Source organism: Ambystoma mexicanum, chromosome 1p (genome assembly GCF_040938575.1).
Source record: "Ambystoma mexicanum isolate Mex_15411 chromosome 1p, UKY_AmexF1_1, whole genome shotgun sequence".
Taxonomy (NCBI): Eukaryota; Metazoa; Chordata; class Amphibia; order Caudata; family Ambystomatidae; genus Ambystoma; species Ambystoma mexicanum.
The window spans coordinates 788,191,632-788,210,866 of NC_090921.1; the positions used below are offsets into that span (position 1 = coordinate 788,191,632).

General features: G+C 44.7%; 1 protein-coding gene across 12 annotated transcripts in view; it reads left to right on the forward strand.

The window, feature by feature from the left end:
* The window catches only part of UBAP2L (ubiquitin associated protein 2 like), a 1,950,223-nt gene that overhangs the window by 96,843 nt on the left and 1,834,145 nt on the right, over positions 1-19,235 (forward strand). For all 12 annotated transcript variants that reach the window (XR_011304365.1, XR_011304368.1, XM_069651771.1 and 9 more), the window contains exon 2: positions 5,192-5,321. Coding sequence is in view for 10 of the 12 variants with exons in the window: in XM_069651771.1 (XP_069507872.1) it covers positions 5,232-5,321 (90 nt within the window). In the remaining 2 variants the exon portion in view is untranslated. The remainder of the gene's footprint in view (positions 1-5,191; positions 5,322-19,235) is intronic.

A 19,235-nucleotide genomic window follows, 5' to 3' on the forward strand; every position in this document is an offset into this window, starting at 1 on the left:
GCAGGAAATTCAATCCCTCCTGGAGAAAGGGGCCATAGAACTGGTGCCTGTAGCGGAGAGGAACAAGGGATGGTATTCCCCTTATTTTTTGATTTCCAAGAAAGACTGGGGGATTGAGACCCATCATGGACTTACGCGGTTTGAACAAACTTCTTAGGAAGGACCAGTTCAAGATGGTTACTCTCTCTCAAGTACTCCAGGCCCTTGAACTTCAGGACTGGTTGGTGTCTCTCGATCTCAAGGATGCTTATTTTCATGTGCCAATCCATCCAAAGCACAAGACTGTACCTCAGGTTCACGGTTGGTGACTTTCACTTTCGGGTCCTGCCGTTCGGATTGACCTCCGCCCCGAGGGTCTTCACCAAGCTCATGGTAGTGGTGGCAGCGCATCTCAGGAAAGGGGGATTTCACGTCTACCCCTACCTGGACGATTGGTTGATCAGGGCGCGCTCTCCCGAGCAAGTCCTGGATTATCTGTCTGTCACCTGCCACTCCCTCCACAAGCTGGGCTTCTCCCTCAACTTAAAGAAGTTACATTTGGCGCCAACTCAGAGGCTCCAGTACATCGGAGCAGTGCTTGACACGTCCCTGGGGCTGTTTTTTCCTCCCCAGGTGAGGGCTCCTCACATTCAGCAGATGGTGCACAAGTTTCAGCTTGCCCTCACATTCAGCAGATGGTGCACAAGTTTCAGCTTGCCCAGAGTCTCCCAGCGTTCGAGTTCTTGAGATTGCTCGGCCTCATGGCATCCTGCATTCTTCTGGTCCAGAGGCCAGGTTGCGGATGAGATCTTTTCAATGGGCACTCAAGCTCCAGTGGTCTGTCCTCCGGCAGGATGTCTGACCCGGTTCAGGTGCCGTCCTCGGTCGCCCAGGACCTTCTGTGGTGGGCCGGCGAAGGCAATCTGATGAAGGGGACTCCTTTTTGGCTACCCTGGCCGGAGGTGACAATCGTGACGGACGCAACCCTCATGGGATGGGGAGCTCATGCCAACGAGTTGACAGACAGCGGTTGTTGGTCTCCGTCGGAGTCCAGACTCCATATCAATCTGTTGGAGCTGAGGGCCGTCAGGCTTGCCATGAAGGCTTTTCTGCCGACTGTGCGAGGAAAGAATGTCCTGATCCTGATGGACAACACAATGGCCATGCACTACCTCAACAAAAAGGGGGGGGGCAGGGTCACTTCCTCTGTGCAGGGAGGCGATGCAGCTCTGGTTCTGGGAAATCCAGCAGGAAGTTTCGATCTCGGCAGTTCATCTGGCTGGAGAAGAAAACGAGACGGATGCTCTGAGCAGGCAGAACGCGATCTTACAAGTGGGAGTTGGCTCAGGAGATTCTCCTGGAGATCTTTTTGCCCTTTGGGGGACCCCTCAAGTGGATCTCTTCGCCTCCAGTGTCAACCGGAAGTGCAAAAGGTTCTGCTCGCGGGAATTTCCTCCAAAAGGAGGGACACGTTCGTGGTGGAGTGGTCATTCCCACTGCTGTACGCGTTTCCTCCAGTCCCTGTCATCCCGCAAGTGCTGTGGAGGTTGCGAATGTTCAGTTCCTGGATGATCCTCATGCTCCGGCATGGGCCCGGAGGACGTGGTACCCGGACCTTCTCGATTTGTCCATCTGCCCTCCACGTCTTCCCTACAGAGACGATCTGCTCTCACGGGAGGGGGGGAGTCAGGTTCTACATCCAGAGGTCAGATCCCTCAACCTTCACGCTTGGTTTCTGAAAGGTTGAGATATAAGGATTGGGACCTCCCTGAAGACGTGATGGAGGTGTTGCTTTCGTCAAGAAGGCCCGCAACTAAGTCCCTGTACCGTTGCCGTTGGAGAAAGTGCTGCGACTGGTGCAGGGTTAAGAATGTGGATCCTTTTGCATGTGACATTCCTGCGGTTCTGTGTGTTTAGCTTTAGCCCACAAGGGCTTGCAAGTGGGTACGGTTAAAGGTTACCTGGCGGCGCTGTCCATATTTAAGCGCTCATCTGAAGAGTGTTCTTATTTTAAAATTCCTATAATTTCTCAGTTTTTGAAAGGGCTCACTAATGTGTTCCCTCCGTCACCTTTCCAGGTGCCCGGTTGCGATTTGAACATTGTCCTCCAGTTTCTGATGGATGCTCCGTTTGAGCCTTTGCATTCATGCCCTTCGAGACTGTTAACTCTTAAAACTGTATTTTTGGTTGCGGTCATGTCCGTTCGCAGAGTGGGTGAGTTAGAGGCACTTTCAGTTAAGCCACCCTTCACTGTATTTCAGAAGGACAGGGTTGTCCTTAGAGTTCGTCCTTCCTTTCTTCCGAAGGTGGTGTCGGAATTTCATTTAGGCCAGAAGGTTGTTCTTCTGGCATTTCATCCTCCTCCACATCCTGGTAAGGTAGAGGAGAGGCTCCATAGGCTCAATCCTAGGAGAGCGTTAAGCTTTTATATTTCACGCATGTCCCTGGTCACAGTGGACGATCAACTCTTCATTGGTTTCGCTGGAAAGCGTTTGGGACAAGCTGTGACCAAGCAGACTTTGTCTCGCTGGATTATTCTGGCTATTTCTGAGTGTTACCGCTTGGCGGGTAAGGACCCACTGGTCGGCTTGCGGGCCCATTCTACCAGGGGTATGGCTGCCTCTACTGCCCTACAGAGGGGTGTTCCTATTCGTAACATCTGTGACGCAGCCACTTGGGCTTCGGTCCATACTTTTGTACGTCACTACTCCCTCGATTCCATCCGTGGGCAGGATCTGGCCTTTGGCAAGGCGATCCTTTGCTCCGCAATTTGATTGGGCATTCTAAATTTCTTTTTCTAAATTCTTTTCCCACCTCCTTGCATTGGTACTGCTTTGGGAGTCTGTCATAGATCTGGAATACGTCGGAGAACCCAATCCCCTCGAAGAACAAGTTACTCTTACCTGATAACTTTCTTTCGATGGGATGGTCTGTCGACGTATTCCATATCGCTCCCTCCCTGCCTTCCCCGCTACAGAATTTCTTATACGATTGCAGCTTACAGTTCCGCAAAGCTTTGTGTGGTCAGACTGGCGGAAGACTGGTGCCACACGTTCTGGGGAAAAAACTACATCTGAGGCTACGGGTATAACATCCAGTGACATCGGACGAGGTCCTCGAGGGCGGCGTATCGACGCCATAGACGCAGGATGCAGACGCCGAAAGATTTTCCGAAGCAGCACAGCTGTGGTGATTAATGTCGTAGATATGGAATACGTCGTCGGACCATCCCATCGAAAGAACGTTACCAGGTAAGAGTACCTTGTTCTTCTAAACCGTAGTAGGCGCTGTTATTTGTTATGCGCCTCCACGCACTTTGACTTTAAATACATAGGTCTGTAATACACTTGCTTACTAAAAGGAAAAGATTGGGCAGAGTCCCACTTGAGTTTTTTCTGTAAGTTTAGCCCATCCGGTTATAGGTTGGACGCCACACACCTCTTTAGTTGAGGTTGTGATCCGGAGTCTCTTGGTGGTTAATGTAATAGTAAAAAACAGGCCATATCTGGTTTGACTGTAGCCTTTGCTTTCCCATGAGGATGTCATGGCCAGGTTCTTATTTCACTCATAGGAACAATATCAGGCCATTGGACTCTGCACTGCTTTAATACAGATCCCTTAGGGGAAATCCCTTGGCTACGCCGGGCTGTACCCCTCTAGAATCCAGAAAACTCAGTTTACCATTGAAGAACACCATATGAGGTGATTTACACAGTGAAGTGATGTACTTGTGTACCATGACCTGTTGCCTTCCCTAGAGGTGCAGTAATCTCAAGTCTCGTGTGCAAAGAGTTTGGCTTTGCGCCAGCGTAGCAATTTTGCATTATTTAGGTAGATTACAAGCAGTGGCCCCAGTTTAAGGGTGTATATGCCCATGGCACTAAGTGGGGTGGTCCCAGTCTTGACTGGTTAGTGGGTGAATGTTCTAACAATAGACCTTTAGGCACTGCAATACATGGATTCTCTAGCCTGGACATGATATGGACACCATTCAGCACATAGGTTTGTTGTGCAAATGTTCGCGACCTAGAAGGAATATTGAACCCTGTGGAATGGTGAACGAGATTACTTGATGTTGGATGCTTGTATATTAACTTGAAACCAATCAGCCCGTCTGCAAGCACAGATGGTTTAGAGCAGGTCGGCATGTGCCCAGTGCTGGAGTTATGGGCTAGCTGGATGATTCGGAGCTCACATTGATCTTTGTTTTCAGTATATGGTGCAGGAGGAATGGGAGTGATGCTTAATGGGGAAAGTGAGCACTCTTTAGCTTTTCTGGACTCCTTTGAAATTATTCATATGCTCCCCTCCAACTCCCGTATGTCAACAGACCTCTCTGCCAGTGCTTCAGTTGCATTTAAAATTGGTGAAGTGTGTACTTTGTTTGTGTGGGAGGGCTGAGAGTGGGAGCAGACTTGCTGGGTAACTGTTCTTTGTCTAGAGTGCTTCTGGGAAATCTGAAAATGGGATATGTTTAGCTCAGAGATGTGTCCCATGCAAGGAAAGGAGCTGGATGCGTTTTTCACCAATGCAGCATAGTCATCCCAGATTACATTATGAATTGATAATTTAATTTTTTCCGGAGACATCCCCATTACACACCACAAGAGCCCATGAAGTTCCAGGTACGTGCCAGCTTTGCTTGCATGTGCTGTATGTTGCACTGAAGTGGTGAGTGCTTGGCTTTTCACTTGCTGTGTCCCTATTTGCTACATTTACCTGTAACTACTTCAGTGAAAAGCTTGATTGAGCGAGGGCCTGCAGTGGTTGTACATACTCGTTCGTATCCTTGGGGCTTCTGGAAATAGTCATCAGGGTTGTAGAGTACTACTTCACCTGGTCTCTTGGTGGCTGCGTCTTACACTTGTGTACTACGAATCCAACAGTTCCCGACCTGACCCTAAGCGAACAAGCTGGCTGTGTTCAGTCAACCACATCACTCTGGACCATAGAGAATGTTTTGTGCTAAGAACGCCACCAAACTAAGTTAATTGTTTGAATTTGTCGTAATTAAAATGCCTCTTGTCTAGATGACTGGTTACCAGTTTTTTTAGAGAGCTGATTTTGGCCATTTGATGATTTTGTTCTTTAGTAGGGGTTGGGCAGCTCTGTATTTCTACCTGAGTGGGCAGTCAGTAACATTACACACATGGGTAAATGTCTCTTGTTTTTAGCCAAAATCTTAAACCCTCCTTTGTCTCCCCATTCACAGAATTCTGCTTTGTAAATACTGTTCTTTGTATATACTGTAAATGATGACCTCGGTGGGGGCAAATCGAGCCCGGGGAAACTGGGAACCGACACAGACACAGAGCCAGACACAGCACAAACAGCGGCCACAGGTAAGGATTCTTTCTAATCGTCTACTGGTCAGATAAAAACTGAGCATATTAGAATAAAGAATCTTGCGTTTACAAGCAGTGTACTGCGTACATGAGCAGTTTTTTTCCCATTCTTCAATAAGCTTTCTAGGAGGGTCTCGCTGATCTCCAAGTCTGAATAAAAATGTCATGCGCGCCTTCTTTAAAGGTGATGTTGCCATGTCCTGTAAGAAAAAGATGGACGATTTAAAGAGGGGTGCTCGCTTGGGTTTGTAGCTGAATAATATGCAACATTTATTGAATGGGTAAGCTTCATCAAAGCGCTCACTAAATGCAATTGTTCTCGGCAGATTCAGTTTAAATGTATGCTTCTGCTGGCATCCAGTGGATAAGCTGTGACAATAGGGGCTTGCTACTCTCTCAAATCCATTATTTTAATTTTCCTAAGAATCCATTGGATTTTGGGAGAATTTCTTACAAACGACACGTTTTACAGTACATTGAGGGTTCAAACTGTTGTATGTATCCTTGCTATGGATACAAATCCTTTTTTTTTCTTTTTTGTATTTCTGTCCAGGTAATGAAGGAGTTTTCCATAGTTGGATATTTTTCACATGATGAGATTTTGAGATTAGTTTAACAATTTGATATAAATTATGTGATGGTATTTACGTATATTTTAATGGAAAAAGTTAAAGTTGTGCAGTCAATGTCTGTTTGTATATGTGAAGTCATTGTTGACTATGAACATTAATAAATAAATAGTTGGATATTTTTAGGGGTGTTAATGAGGCTAATTTTCTTTTGGGTAGTGAGTGCATGGTTGGCACCAAATAAGTTTGAAAGTGGACATTTTCTTCTGTTCAGTTTTGGGCTGATGGTTCTCAGCATCTTGGCATTACTCCGATTTTTTAAAGGAAGTCTGTTAATTCCTCTTCTCCCTTCCCACTTAACCCATGTTCTCACCAGACGTACTGCTATAAATCTCCAAATGTTTGCACCGATTGCTCCTTGCAAACTAATCTGGTGAAAACCTTTGTTCTTGCCCGTTTGTGGTCACAGGCGCATCTGTTTGCATTTTACATTTCTTCGCAAATACCCATGGGGGGGCGGGGTTTAGGTATTTATGGTGCTTCGTTTAGTATAGCTATTGTCATTATAATAAAACTGCTCTAAACTGAGCTGTATTCAGCGGAGTCCTGCATTCCTACTTACCTTATTTGAGAAACATGATTCCCAATTGTTTTTTCTCTGTGTTACTAATTTCTCTTCTCTTTCCCATCAACTCCTCCCCAAACCTTCCTTTCCACAGGTTAAGGTATGGTGACACCCAGGCAGGGTCACAATATGCCACCTTTTGGAGAGGGCTAGGTGCTGTAAGACCACTGTGATGGTGATGGGTACAGTATAAATATAAGTTAACATAGCACCTAAGTGGGTCCGCTGACTGGCTCACAAAATGTTTACCCCAGTGTGTGCTTGTCCAAGGATTGTGCTCCCAGGTAGCTCCTGCAAACAGCTGGCAATACCTCTCACTAGTTGGTGGCATGCATGTTTTAAAATGGTTGCACAAGACTGCAGTCACTACCTTTTTAGGGAACTGGCGGGTCCAAATGAGGTTACTCACTTCAATCATTTGTTTCTCCTTTCCATTATTCATGTCTCCCCAGAAACTTACCTGTTGCACCCTGGCAACTCATTTTATGGCTGCAGCACCGAAGGATTAGCTGTAGGTATATTTTACCCACGAACGCTTGTTATGATTGGAAGTCCACTTGAGGCAACGGGTAGCTTAGGTAAGCTCCTTTTTTATTAGTAGTCTTCAGGTGACCTCAGGTACATTATACTGGAGATAGGAGCTAAGGGAATGTCGCCCACTGGCTCCCACCACCCAGGCTACATCAATGTGGAACAGTCGGGGTCTCAAGCATACTAAACATTCAAGCACTCATGCGAATGTTCCACTCCCACATACAGACACCATGGGGAACAGGGACACAACGGGAAGCAAGTGGAAAGCCAGGTCCAAACAAGGGGAAGACAAAGCCAAATACCAGATCTGAACAATGCTCAGTAGACTTCACTTCCTTGTACTCTGTAGAGTCCCTGACTCGCGTCTAGCTTGTCCGAACTGCTGGAGCACTGCTTGTTAAATCTACTGCAGCGACCCCATCGTCCGCTACAGAGGTAACTGCACAAACCACCAGCATTGGGCTAGTTTGGTTTGCCAATGTTGTTCAGGGCATTTGGGTCGCCATCTTTGCACAGAGGACTGGACCTGCATTTTCTGAACCTTCTTTGTTTAACCGTGACTTGTGCTGCATTTTGCAAGTTTAACTGCTCCTTTCATTTATAACTTCAAAATGTTCTCACCATTCTTGACCCATTGAGTAACATGAGCTATAGTTGTTGCCCAATGTGACCTTTGCTTGCTCTTAAAACGTTGACTGTTTCTCGACTGCAGAGCTTTTCTTTTGGGTGCATCCCTTCAAAATAACTTGGGTTTTCAAACTGCAAGGACCGAAATTGAGGTGAACTGGGAGCTATTTCGCTTGTGCTTGTATCCTAGAAGAGCGTGATAAGCTTGAGACCACCAGTTGCCAGGAGCAACTTTTGGCTCCCCAGGCCAACTGATACCGAAACAAACCCAACTATGCGAATTTAACTGTGCTTTTGGGATACTTACAAATAAACCTTAATTTGTACGACATTTAAAGCATAAATAGACAATATCTTTCCATTTTATGTGGAAGTTAGATTTGCATAATACTAAATCGTGCCGCATTTGTAGCTCCTGGTCATTAGTTCATGCTGGAGACCCTGGAGCTGCTTTTAGCTCCAGGTTTCCCGTTTTAATTTTGAGCCCTGAACTCTAGCGAAACCTCTTTGCCACTTGCTTTTAGAGTCCGGAACTGGGCCCTTAAGCCTTTTCAGTGACCCCTGTGGAAGTCCCTGACTTAAACCATGATACTTAAGTTATTTATGGCATTTTCATCTTTGCATTCTTATATTGAGTATGTTTGCAAATAGTGTGCACATTCCCACTTTGTTACAATTGTGTTTTTTATATTGTACCTTTTTACCAGCCATCCCCTTCCAATGGGGTAGACCCAACGGCTCTACTAAGCGTACCCATGGGAGAGTCTCTTCTAAGAAGAGTTTAGGAGAATTCTAATCCTAAAAAGTAAACAGCCTTATCATTCCAAGCTTCCCTGTAGTTTAGTCCATCCTACTTCAGCTTCTCGATTTAGGGATAGGCTCAGTGAAAGGGAGAGTATGAAGGTATTGGCGGATTTCGCCAAATAATTAATATAGCAGGTCTTGAAGCTCTGCCAAAGGCAGTTTGGTTGTAATTGATTTTCTAAAGATTGAAGTCCAGGATGAACTGCTTTGCCACAGCTTCACTGCACCGAAACACCAGCAAACCAGGGATGGTTTGACCATATTGGACATCTGCAGTGAAGTGTTGCTTGAATGCCTAGTTGCAGCAAGCAAAGGACCCACATGTGGCCATAATCGCTCCCACAACCCCTCAGTCTCCACTGTACGTACACCCCCCCCTTATCCTTCCTTGCAGACAAACGAGCTCTGCAACAATCTTGCATCAACCCTGTATACCCCAATGCATCCTAGTTGCACAAGCACACAAGGCTCCCATCTCGAGAATTGCTTCTTGGCCCTTGGCTCAACCTAAACAGACTGTCACAAAGTAACAAGTCCTTCTGAGCTGCATGCATCAACACAACAGTAAACCTGCCTACTATTCGCACTCCCTTTTTGATTAAACATACTCACCTTCTGACTGTGCAACACGGTAGAACTCTCGGTTACAAAACTACAAATCAAATGCCCCAAAAGCCACAAACTACCTCTGGCCACTTGCCTTCCCCAACATGCATACACCTTTCAATCCCTATACTACATATATGGACCACCACTTGCACTGCAGCCTTATTATTTTTAGCATCACCACATTATCCATTGTCAAGCTATTTGCAGCTCGCTTAACCGCTGAACTTCTCACACCATGAACTATTGCTCACACAACCTCCTGCAAGACAAGCAGCTCACCCAGTGCCTAGACTGCAACCACTAATAGATCTGGTGGTGATAAAAAATTTGAGGTAGTAAAAACCAGTGTATGACCATGCTATGTGGCCTCCTTTTTTCATTTCTGCTACAGGCGAGGAAAAGACGCAATCGGGATGTGTTAACTTGTTTTTAATGCATCGAGGAATGGAGTTTCTCAATTCAGCTAAAGCATTAATAGCTTAAATGGTTGTTTGATCAAATGGTGGGAACTAAGTGAAGGAGATCAGATAGTGTGCAATTCTCATACACTATCCAGGTAAACTCCTACCTCGCTGCAAATGGGTTTGGATCAACAGATGTTTGCTGCTAAGAAAGGAAACTGGTACCACTGTTGGTAGAAGAAACGAGAGATGAGAACTAACATTAGAATAACCAATAAGTCAAGCTACTTGGATCACAGTGAGAAAAAAAATTGAAACGCTGCAAACCAAGCAGAAGTTTAAGAATTGGTTGAGGCACCATAGGATTCAAACATGCATGACTGAGAATCCTGATCTTCTAGTGAAAATAATAAACAAGGATGCAAGATCAATAAGGTGGAGATTAAATCAAAGTGAAATACAACTAAACATCAGTCTTGGTGTGTTGCCAAAGGGGTCTGGGTGACCTACTTCACAAGGCCCTTCAAAGGTGACAAAGACCACTTTTTTGTATTTTCATCTGAAAACAGTGGTATGCCTAATTGGACGTTCGAATTTGATAGATCCGATGTCGAGATCATGATCGGAAATTTAAAGAACTCCTGAGCCTGTGGCCCAGATGTAATGACAAATGTCTTGTTGAAATACAACGTAGAATTGTGGGCTGAAATTCTTTTATGATTGTTTACCCAAGTAGTAAGATCAGGAAAGTGTCCAGCATCTTGGAATCAAGCAATCCTCGTACCCATTTTTAAAAAGGGTGATGGAGAAGAGCCATCAAGCGATCGCCCCATTGAGCTGATCAATACAGCATCTAAAATACTAGCCACTTTAGTATTCAAAGACCTCACAAAGTGAGTGGATAGCACAGAGATTCAGTCTGCTGCCGACTGGTTATAGAAAAGGCATAGGTACAGTGTTAAGTGGCCTAGCTCTGTCAGAATGTATGTCTCAAGTGGGGAGATTGGGGGGCAGGAAGAACGTTCTATTTGGCAGCCTTGAACGTAGGCTCGTATATGGGAGAAATGCTAATTTGTGTATCCAATTCTTTTCTTTGTAAGTTCACAAAACTCAGTCTGCTTTATGATAATGGCAGATATAGAATGTACTGATTCTCAGTGGGTTATGGAAACCCAAATTAAACGCTGGGCAAGGATAACTGACATTGATGATCTTGACGGGCTAAAACTATACAGAAATGGTGGCATTTTTATTTGTACATGCTAACGAAAGACACTAGATTTTATCTTAAGTTTCCCTCGCAGCAGTATTGTGAATGGTACTTCAGGTTACAACAAAATGTTCTTCCAACATTGAGGTGATCGGTCAGAGACTGGGAATTCCTGAAGAACTTTGAAAATGCAGACCATGTAGAATTGATTGCCAAGAGTCACTTTATTACGTTGTCATTGAATGTCCAGAAACAGTTTCTTTAAGGATAGCACTATTGGAACCAGTTGTACATTCAACATCAGCAGTCATACCGACGGGTTTGAGGAAATGATTGACGGGCACCTGCTCTACAGATGAGCTGCGTATCGGGCACTTCTACTCCCTATTTTCTTTTAGTATTTGCACATTTTTAGGGAGTACAAATACTCCAAACAAAAAATAGGGAAATGACATGTAAAATCCTGCGGCCATGCTTTCACCCTCACAGCCTCCTGAATGTATTTGGACCAGTAGTGCACGTAGTACTACAGGAAGACACTTTTTTTAACCTTACTAATTGGAATTACTGATTGGAAGAAGTAAACCTTTATCTTTTAATGTGCATTAATAACTGGGTGCAAAGTAGTAAATATTACAAACCTTTGTTTTTCAGTTTAAAATGTTGTACTCGCTTATAAAATACTCATTGGGAATTGGGCGTACATTTGTACTAAAATAAATAATTTTAATCCTTTTTAAAAATGAGGAGTAAAATACTCCCACTTCCAAATCTTATTTAGAGCATTCACTGGCACTCGTGTTCCCTTACATTGGTTGTTAAAGTGTTTGATAAAAATCTTCAAAAAATTGCAGCTGGTTGTTGATCATTTCGAACAATTACCTCAGTCTGAAGATACAAAATGTAGCAAACACTGTCGGACCTGTTCTTAGGTCTTGTGCCCCAGATCAGTTTCTGAAACACGATGTAGCAAATCGAGATAGTTGGCAACGTTCTTGGGTCGTATGGCTTTAATCTTTTTGATAATGAATTAACGTGTTTCAATAGGTTTTAGTATGACTTTTAGAATGGTGGTCTTGTAGATTAATCTTAAGTTATTGCAAAAATTAATGAAATGTTTGATAATCATGGGAGGTACTAAAATGTGTGTTGGTAGGATTTAAATGTGAGATGTAGTATTTTTTTTGTGTGTGTAAGTTATGTATACTAAAACACTAACATTTTTTTTAAATGTTAGGTTTTTACGGGGATATAAAACGTACATCAGTCTCACTGCTGCAAACCATATAGACTCATACATGCACACAGGACCGACGACTCCTAGGTCCTACATTTATTCCTTGGTGTGCATTTGTATTACATATATGCCCTAGAGGACTAAAATATTGTGTGACTATTTAGTGTCCCAAGTGTATCGGACACTCCCGTCCCCTGCACACATTGTTGCTGAACTGGTCAGCCAAAATTAGGTATTTTATTTGTAAAATAGCGAAGTAAATCGCATTCAGTGTATAAAAGAACTAAGATCATTTAAAAAAAATTTAGTTTAGGTTTAGTTCTGTGTTCAAATATTTCTTTATATTCAGAAATGATCAGCACAACACGTTTCGGGATAATTCCCTTAATCGGGTGCAATTTTATAATCTATAATATGGTATGTTACTTTGCATTTATATAGCGCCTTATGTACCATTTGGTATAGTCTCAAGGCGCTGGTAGGTTGAACGCCCTCGGGAACTAAAGTTCAAGTCAGTAGAGAGAATAGATGGTCAAAGGTGCGTGTGCGCACCGGATATGTGTGCAGCTGGTGTGGCATTTGTGTGATAACCGCTTCTTAGTGGTAGGTGTGGTGGTTGGGAGATGGAGTATGTGTTCGTTCTGGTTTTTATCCAGACTGATTCTGGCTGCGTCAGGCCTGAGGAGAATGCCTAGGCTGAATGGTGTGCAACCAGCAGTGTTTAGTTAGGGTGACGGGGAGTATGAGGCAGATGATGGTATGAGAACAGCTATACCGAATGGTGTCATATTATTGCTGTGTTCTATTTGAGTGGTGGTGTAAAGAAGAGAGTAAGCGTGGAGATGTGATATGTTATTTTACCTTAGGTATTTGAGATTGGGCTCACTCCAATAGTTCCATGTACTCCATCCGTTCCATGCATTATGACTGTTTCAAGCACTCAAACCCGTTCTTTTCCATGCTCTTGCAAACATTCCATACACTCCAAACCATTCCATGTAAGTCACGCCATCCTCTGCACTCCAATCCGTTCCATGCACTTTTATGCACTCCAGCCGTTTTATGCACTACAACCATTTTATGCAATGATCCTTTAATTCGTTCTACCCACGTTATCCTTTCTCCATGCATCATCCATCTACATACGTTCCACCCACATCACCTGTTCAACCACTTCACCGGTTCCAAACACATTCCCCGTTCGTCCACCTACTTCATCCGTTCTACCATTTCACCAGTTCCACCCACTCCAGCCATTCTACACCCGTTCATCGACATATTTCACCCGTTCCATCCGCGTACTTCACCCGTTCCATCCGCGTACCTCACCCGTTCCATCCACGTTTGTCCTTTCCGCCTTGTTTGTCCGTTTCTCTCACATACTTCATCCATTCCAACCCCATGCTTCATCGGTTTCAACCACATTTTCCACTTGATCGATCCACTCCACCCGTTCCATCCGCATACTTTACCCGTCTCATCTATATACCTCACCCGTTTGATCCACACTCGATACCCGCTCCGCACGCGCACCATAGTCTACATCCGCTCAACACCCTACAATGGCTCAACACCATCACGACTTACATCCGCTCAACACCCTAAATCTGATCAGCACACTACATCCACTTCACTCTATACACTCACACAACCTACATCTGCACCAAGCTCTTATCTGTTCCACACTCTCATCCGCTCTATGCCCTCATTCATTTTGCGCTCTCATCTGCTCCATGCACTCGCCCGCTCCACGTATTCATCTGCTCTATGCATCAAACCGCTCTTACGCCCCTCGTCGGCTCTTATGCCCTCCGTTCATTCATCATGCATTATCGGTTCAACCCATGTCACTTGTCGTACGCACTCGATCCGTTCGGTGCTCTCCATCTGTCCCATGCACTACACTCGTCTCATGTACTCAAATCGTCTATTCTGTCCATTTATACCATGCACTCATACATCTATGCCATCTGTCTGTGTACTCATCCGTCTCCTGTATTCATCTTTCTATCCTCTTCACTTTATTCACTTTGTCCATTTTGTTCCTTTCGTCATTGCAATCATTACATCCATTTCATTAATTTCAACTGCTTTTGTTTAATTTTATACTTTTTATCCACTTTCCTGCTTTGATCTACTTTACTCATTCTATTCTGTTTGTCCTTTTAGTTCACATTAGAGGTTATTAGTTGTCAATTTCTCGCTTGGACCTTGATGCTATAATGTTTTATTGTTATTTAGGATCTAGTAGTTTGGGTTAGTTGAATTGTTATCCACTTTATTCCTCGCGTCCACATTGATCCTCTTGTCCATTACATTTATTTTGTCCATTTCCTTAATTACAGCCACGTTACTGCTCACGTACAATGTATTCTTTTTATCTACTTCGCAGGTTTGATCCTTTTTACTCATTTTATTTTGTTAGGCTTTTTATCTAACCAATAGAGTTTAATCAGTTTTTCGATTTCCCGATTGGATCATGATGCTGCATTGCTATTTATGATCTAGTATTTGGTAAGGTCATTGAGATGCTGTTATCCAGTTTCAGTTGGTTTGAGTTTGGGGTCGGTTTTAGGGGAAGAGCCAAGTTTTCAGTAATTTGCGGAAAGACATGAGGTCTTCTGTGAGTCGGATGTGGGGTGGGAGTGCGTTCCACAGAGTGGGGGCCAAGGCTGAGAATGATGATCCGCCTAACCTGACTGAGTTTGTTTTAGGTATGACTAGGAGGCCGGTTGAGCTTGATCTTAGAGTACGTGGAGGGTGATAGGGTTTTAGTTTGTCTTGAAGATATTGAGATCCGGTTTTATGCAGTGCTCGGTGAGATATGCATAAGGTTTTGAAGGTCCCCCTTCGGGCAACTGGAAGCCAGTGCAGAGTTTTGAGGGCTGGGGAGATGTGGTCTCTCGGGCCGAGCGCTAGTAGCAGTTTGGCAGCTGCGTTTTGTGCTCTTTGTAGTTTAGACAGTTGGAATGCGTGGACTCCGAGGTAGAGGGGGTTAGTGTAGTCCATTCTTGATATAACAATTGTTTGGACCGCGGAGAGTCTGTTGGGAAAGGAGAGGTATGGAAAAATGTACCTGAGAGTTTTAAGGTGGTAGTGGCAGGACTTTGAGACGTTGACTTGGCACAAGAGTGCTAGGTCAGAGTCTACGGTGCATATAATAAAGACTGTCAGTACAGTTGTGTCGTCGAGTATAAAAATCCATTCAACATTTACTTTGTTTGATGTCAAATCTGTACTTCAGTGCTACTTAAAGGACTCAAAAAATGGACACAAACCCGACCGCTTGGCTCAGAGTTAATAGTGGACACCTCTTCATGCACTCTATTCTGGAGCGACGACTTTGTTGAGCATTATTATTTTACCCCACAATACCATGGGTTAGAAGAAAGGTTTGTTGCTGGTTTCTCCTTTGTGCAGCAGTGACGGACCAGTCTTTGGATTCCTTGGTCTGGTGACAAAAGGCAGGACTCTGAGCGAACAGGATGTCACAGCAGCAGTCTCGAGAGAGGACCCCTAGCACAGATTTCTTCTTTCTGGTCATTCTGTGATTTTTGTGCCTTTTCTGCAGCACCAACAAAGCACACGATTCACCCTCATCCATCTTCGATTCCTGCAGTCCTGCTCTCTGGTGACGGAACCTGGATGAGTCGGATCATGTCTCTGGAGGTTCACCTGGAGCTCAGCAAAAACCTGGATGGATTTGGCCTCTCCAAGATGTTGCACTATAGATGGGTCAGAGGTCTTTTGGTATTTGTGGTCTGTAGCTCTGGAAAGGCACAGCACCTTGGCAGATGGCTCAGATTGTAGTTAGTCTGAGGGCTGGCTGGTCCCACCAGCCAAAGGGAAGGAGTCGTCCTCTTCGGAGCTCCTTTGTCGCAAAGAAAACTGGGTCAGGACAGCAGTCCCTTCACTGTGTTACAAAGGGTCTGTAGGCATCTCTGGTCATCTTCCTAGGTTACTTAAAGTTTCGGTGGTCGATTGGCCTTTCATGTCAGGAACCTCACCTTATATTAAGTTTCAGCGCACACACTGCTTCAGTCTCATCAGTTTACAGGAAGTGTCAGGTGGTTGTCCAATTGGGACAGTCGGGGCACCCCCCCCCCCCCCACTTGTTCCATTCAGGCACTCAGACAAAGGTCAGGGCAGTGAATGACTTATGCCCCTCATCCTTCCTGCTCAGACAAACTGGAGCCTAAGCGGGGTCCCCGCCAAAGACAAAACACACACGCACCTCTCCCTCCCAGAATGGTAGATGGTAGAATGGCTAAAAAAGGACAACCACGCTAGAAATTGCAAAAAAGAAAGCCACCGTATTCGAACATAGGTGACCCTATTGTGCACAACCGATACTGTGAATAGGCTGCAGTAAAAAAAATAGCACAACAGTTGGTAGAACATGTCCACTGCCACCAGCCATAACTAGAGGGCTGTCTTTGACGAAGTCACAGGAGCAGACAGAAGGGGATACTAGGTATCCTCTTGGCACTTGACATAAGGTATTGTGTGCCAATCTCTCGTAGTATAACGTTTTAGGAGGGATACTATCTTTAAGAACAGTAGTAAGGATAAAGCATCTCAAAGGAGAACCCAAAGGGTTCCCAGCAACACTGCCCATAAGGAGCTGTGTAAAGTAAATCACAGATGCCTTAAAGGAGATCTGAAGGAAACTAGACTGCATAGTAAAGGTAGAAAACTGAGAACAGAGTTCCAAAAGTCAAAGAAAATGAGAATGAATGAGTGGAAAAAGACTAGACTCATTCAGAGTAGAAAGAAAAAGTTCCAGAAGTCCATCAAAAAGTGCTAGGGGGGAGGGGGTCTCACTAGGACAGGGGATGAAGCATAAAAACAATAAAACTCCCCAACACCTGCAACACCCTATTAAGCGTAAGCATGTAGTTCAGGAGGAGGACCCACCATCTAAAACAATTAAGGGAGAACCCACTGATTCTTAGGACAAGTCCATGGTCCCTGACACATGCGCCATCCGCTTATATCCACAGCACACTCGGGAACGAAGAGCATGAACAATGGAGCTACAGCACCACAGCTCAGCTTGCTGCGGCGCCAATTTCCTTGTGTTGAACCATCAGCTCAGAGCCAGCAAGATCTGTACCCTGGAACACACCAGGGCTTTTGGCTTCCAGGACCCCTCCCCCAAATATATAGGGCATCTACCCACCCAGAGCTCTCCAGCTCTACCACCGAACCTGGGTCTTTGCATACAAGAGGACGGAAAACTGACGTTCCTGGAACCGACAGCACCATGCCTTTGAGCACCAGTACCACGACCAAAGGGCCCCCATAGCCTCAACCCTTCCCCTAGGAACACCAACAGAGAGACAAACCCAGAGGCCCAGATGAAGGCTTGTCACCAATGAGCTGAAACGCCTGTGCTTCTAGCATAAGACTTTGGTAATTCATCCACCTGAAGTCCATAGGGGGCGCCTCCCCCTGGTGTAGACCAACGGTTTGGTCCTCTGTGGGAATAGCTAATCCACCTCAGAACTGGCCACATCAACTAGCCCCAGCTCTTCAGCTAACATAGAGCCATCAGACTAGCTTCTATCCTTCTTTTTACAAAGTGTATGAACACATCCCTGCGTTGAATCACTAGAAGGGATTATGTATAGAACCAATGTGTGCGCTTCTCACACTGCTGCGCTTCTCACACTGCTGCATTTCTGTCAACACTGTTTTTCCTGCCTTCTGTTTTATATAGGAAGGTTTAAATATGATGTAATATTTACCACACATACAGTACTAACACTCCATTGATTCAAACATTGCACTGTGATTAAGTACTGTTTAAAGCATTACACTATCTATACTCTGCCCATTTACTGAAACATGAATATGATAGTTGTAAGCCCAGCCAATGGACTGGATCTGATAAATAAAAGCAGCTTTGTTTTGAGCATAACACTGATGTCTCAAGTTATGTGCATGTACCAAAATCCAGAGTAAAACGACCCTACTATGGGGTACTTGGCTTACTTTTGAAGCACTAATACATAACTGATGCAGCACAGTAGACACTCACATTGGTTATTAGTGTCAACAAATTGATATGTGGTTGGAGCCCCCCCCCCCTTTGTTTTCCATATGGTCTAACTGGATGAGGAAGAGGTTTTTCTAGATTACCCATGCACGGAGCCAGATTATTTTACTGTCCCATCTCCAGACATCGATGATCCAATATTGTCATCACCCATTGATGATCAAACTTGATACAATTTTCTTCTACAAACGGCTGCTGATTGATTTTTAAAATTTTACACCCATGAGTCCGAAAAGGACACTGACTTTGTTCGTATTCTTAACGATAAGAAACAGGGCAATATATCCCATTCTTGAAATCTGTTAAAAGGATGTTCCATCCCTTTCAATTCCATCCCTAATCAGGGCTGTTAATCCTTGTATAGAAAAATGTTTAAGCTAGCACTTACAGACCCCCTTTATATCCAAGGAAATCTAAAACCCGATTCTTTGGTGGTTACTACGCCTGAAAGAGTGCTGGGACTCCCTTGGCCACTTCTGAGGCTCCACTAGATGGAGAGTAAAATTATTTCTGAGGCTTGTGGAATCTGCTTAGATCACATGCTATGCATAGGCCGACATCTAGTTGAAACTGCAGAGTATTGCAGTTGTGTTTGAAACTCAAAGGGACGTTGACAGGGCGTGCCAGTAATACTATCCCTAGTGTGACATCCACTGTACCCATGGTCCTTCACTTGTCAAGGTCCCTCATAGTTTTTTTCTGCCATTGTGACCGACGTTTATCGCAGAGTTAATTTCGGCTAATGAGATTTGCTTATGAAAAATTAAGACTAGTTATTCTTTGTCTTTTTTCCAAAAAGACTTCGACTACTTCATCGATGCGGAGGAAAGGACGACCTTCAAAACAAAATTCAAGACTCCACGGACCCTTTCAGCCTTGGAAGGCCGCACCGGGCCTAGGCCCTAACAGTATGTAGAATGGGGGATGGTCATTGTAGAAAGCATTTTCCACTCCACTCCATTCCCTTTCTCGCCTGGCTGCCATTCCCCATAAACATGAACACTCCCATTTAAATTTTGGCACGCGTGCAATAAAAGAACTCCAGTGGATAGACCAGCACGGGGTGTGCAATTTCTGTCTAGCGTGTGATCACGAGGGGCACTGTCAAGCCTGCAAGCTCTTCAAGCAAAGGGACCGAAGAACTAAACACTGGGCCCATCACGCCATGCATGCCGAGGCCTACGTGGATGTGGAGGGAGCCTCCAGTGATGGCAGCGTTGCGGTCTTTACAGAA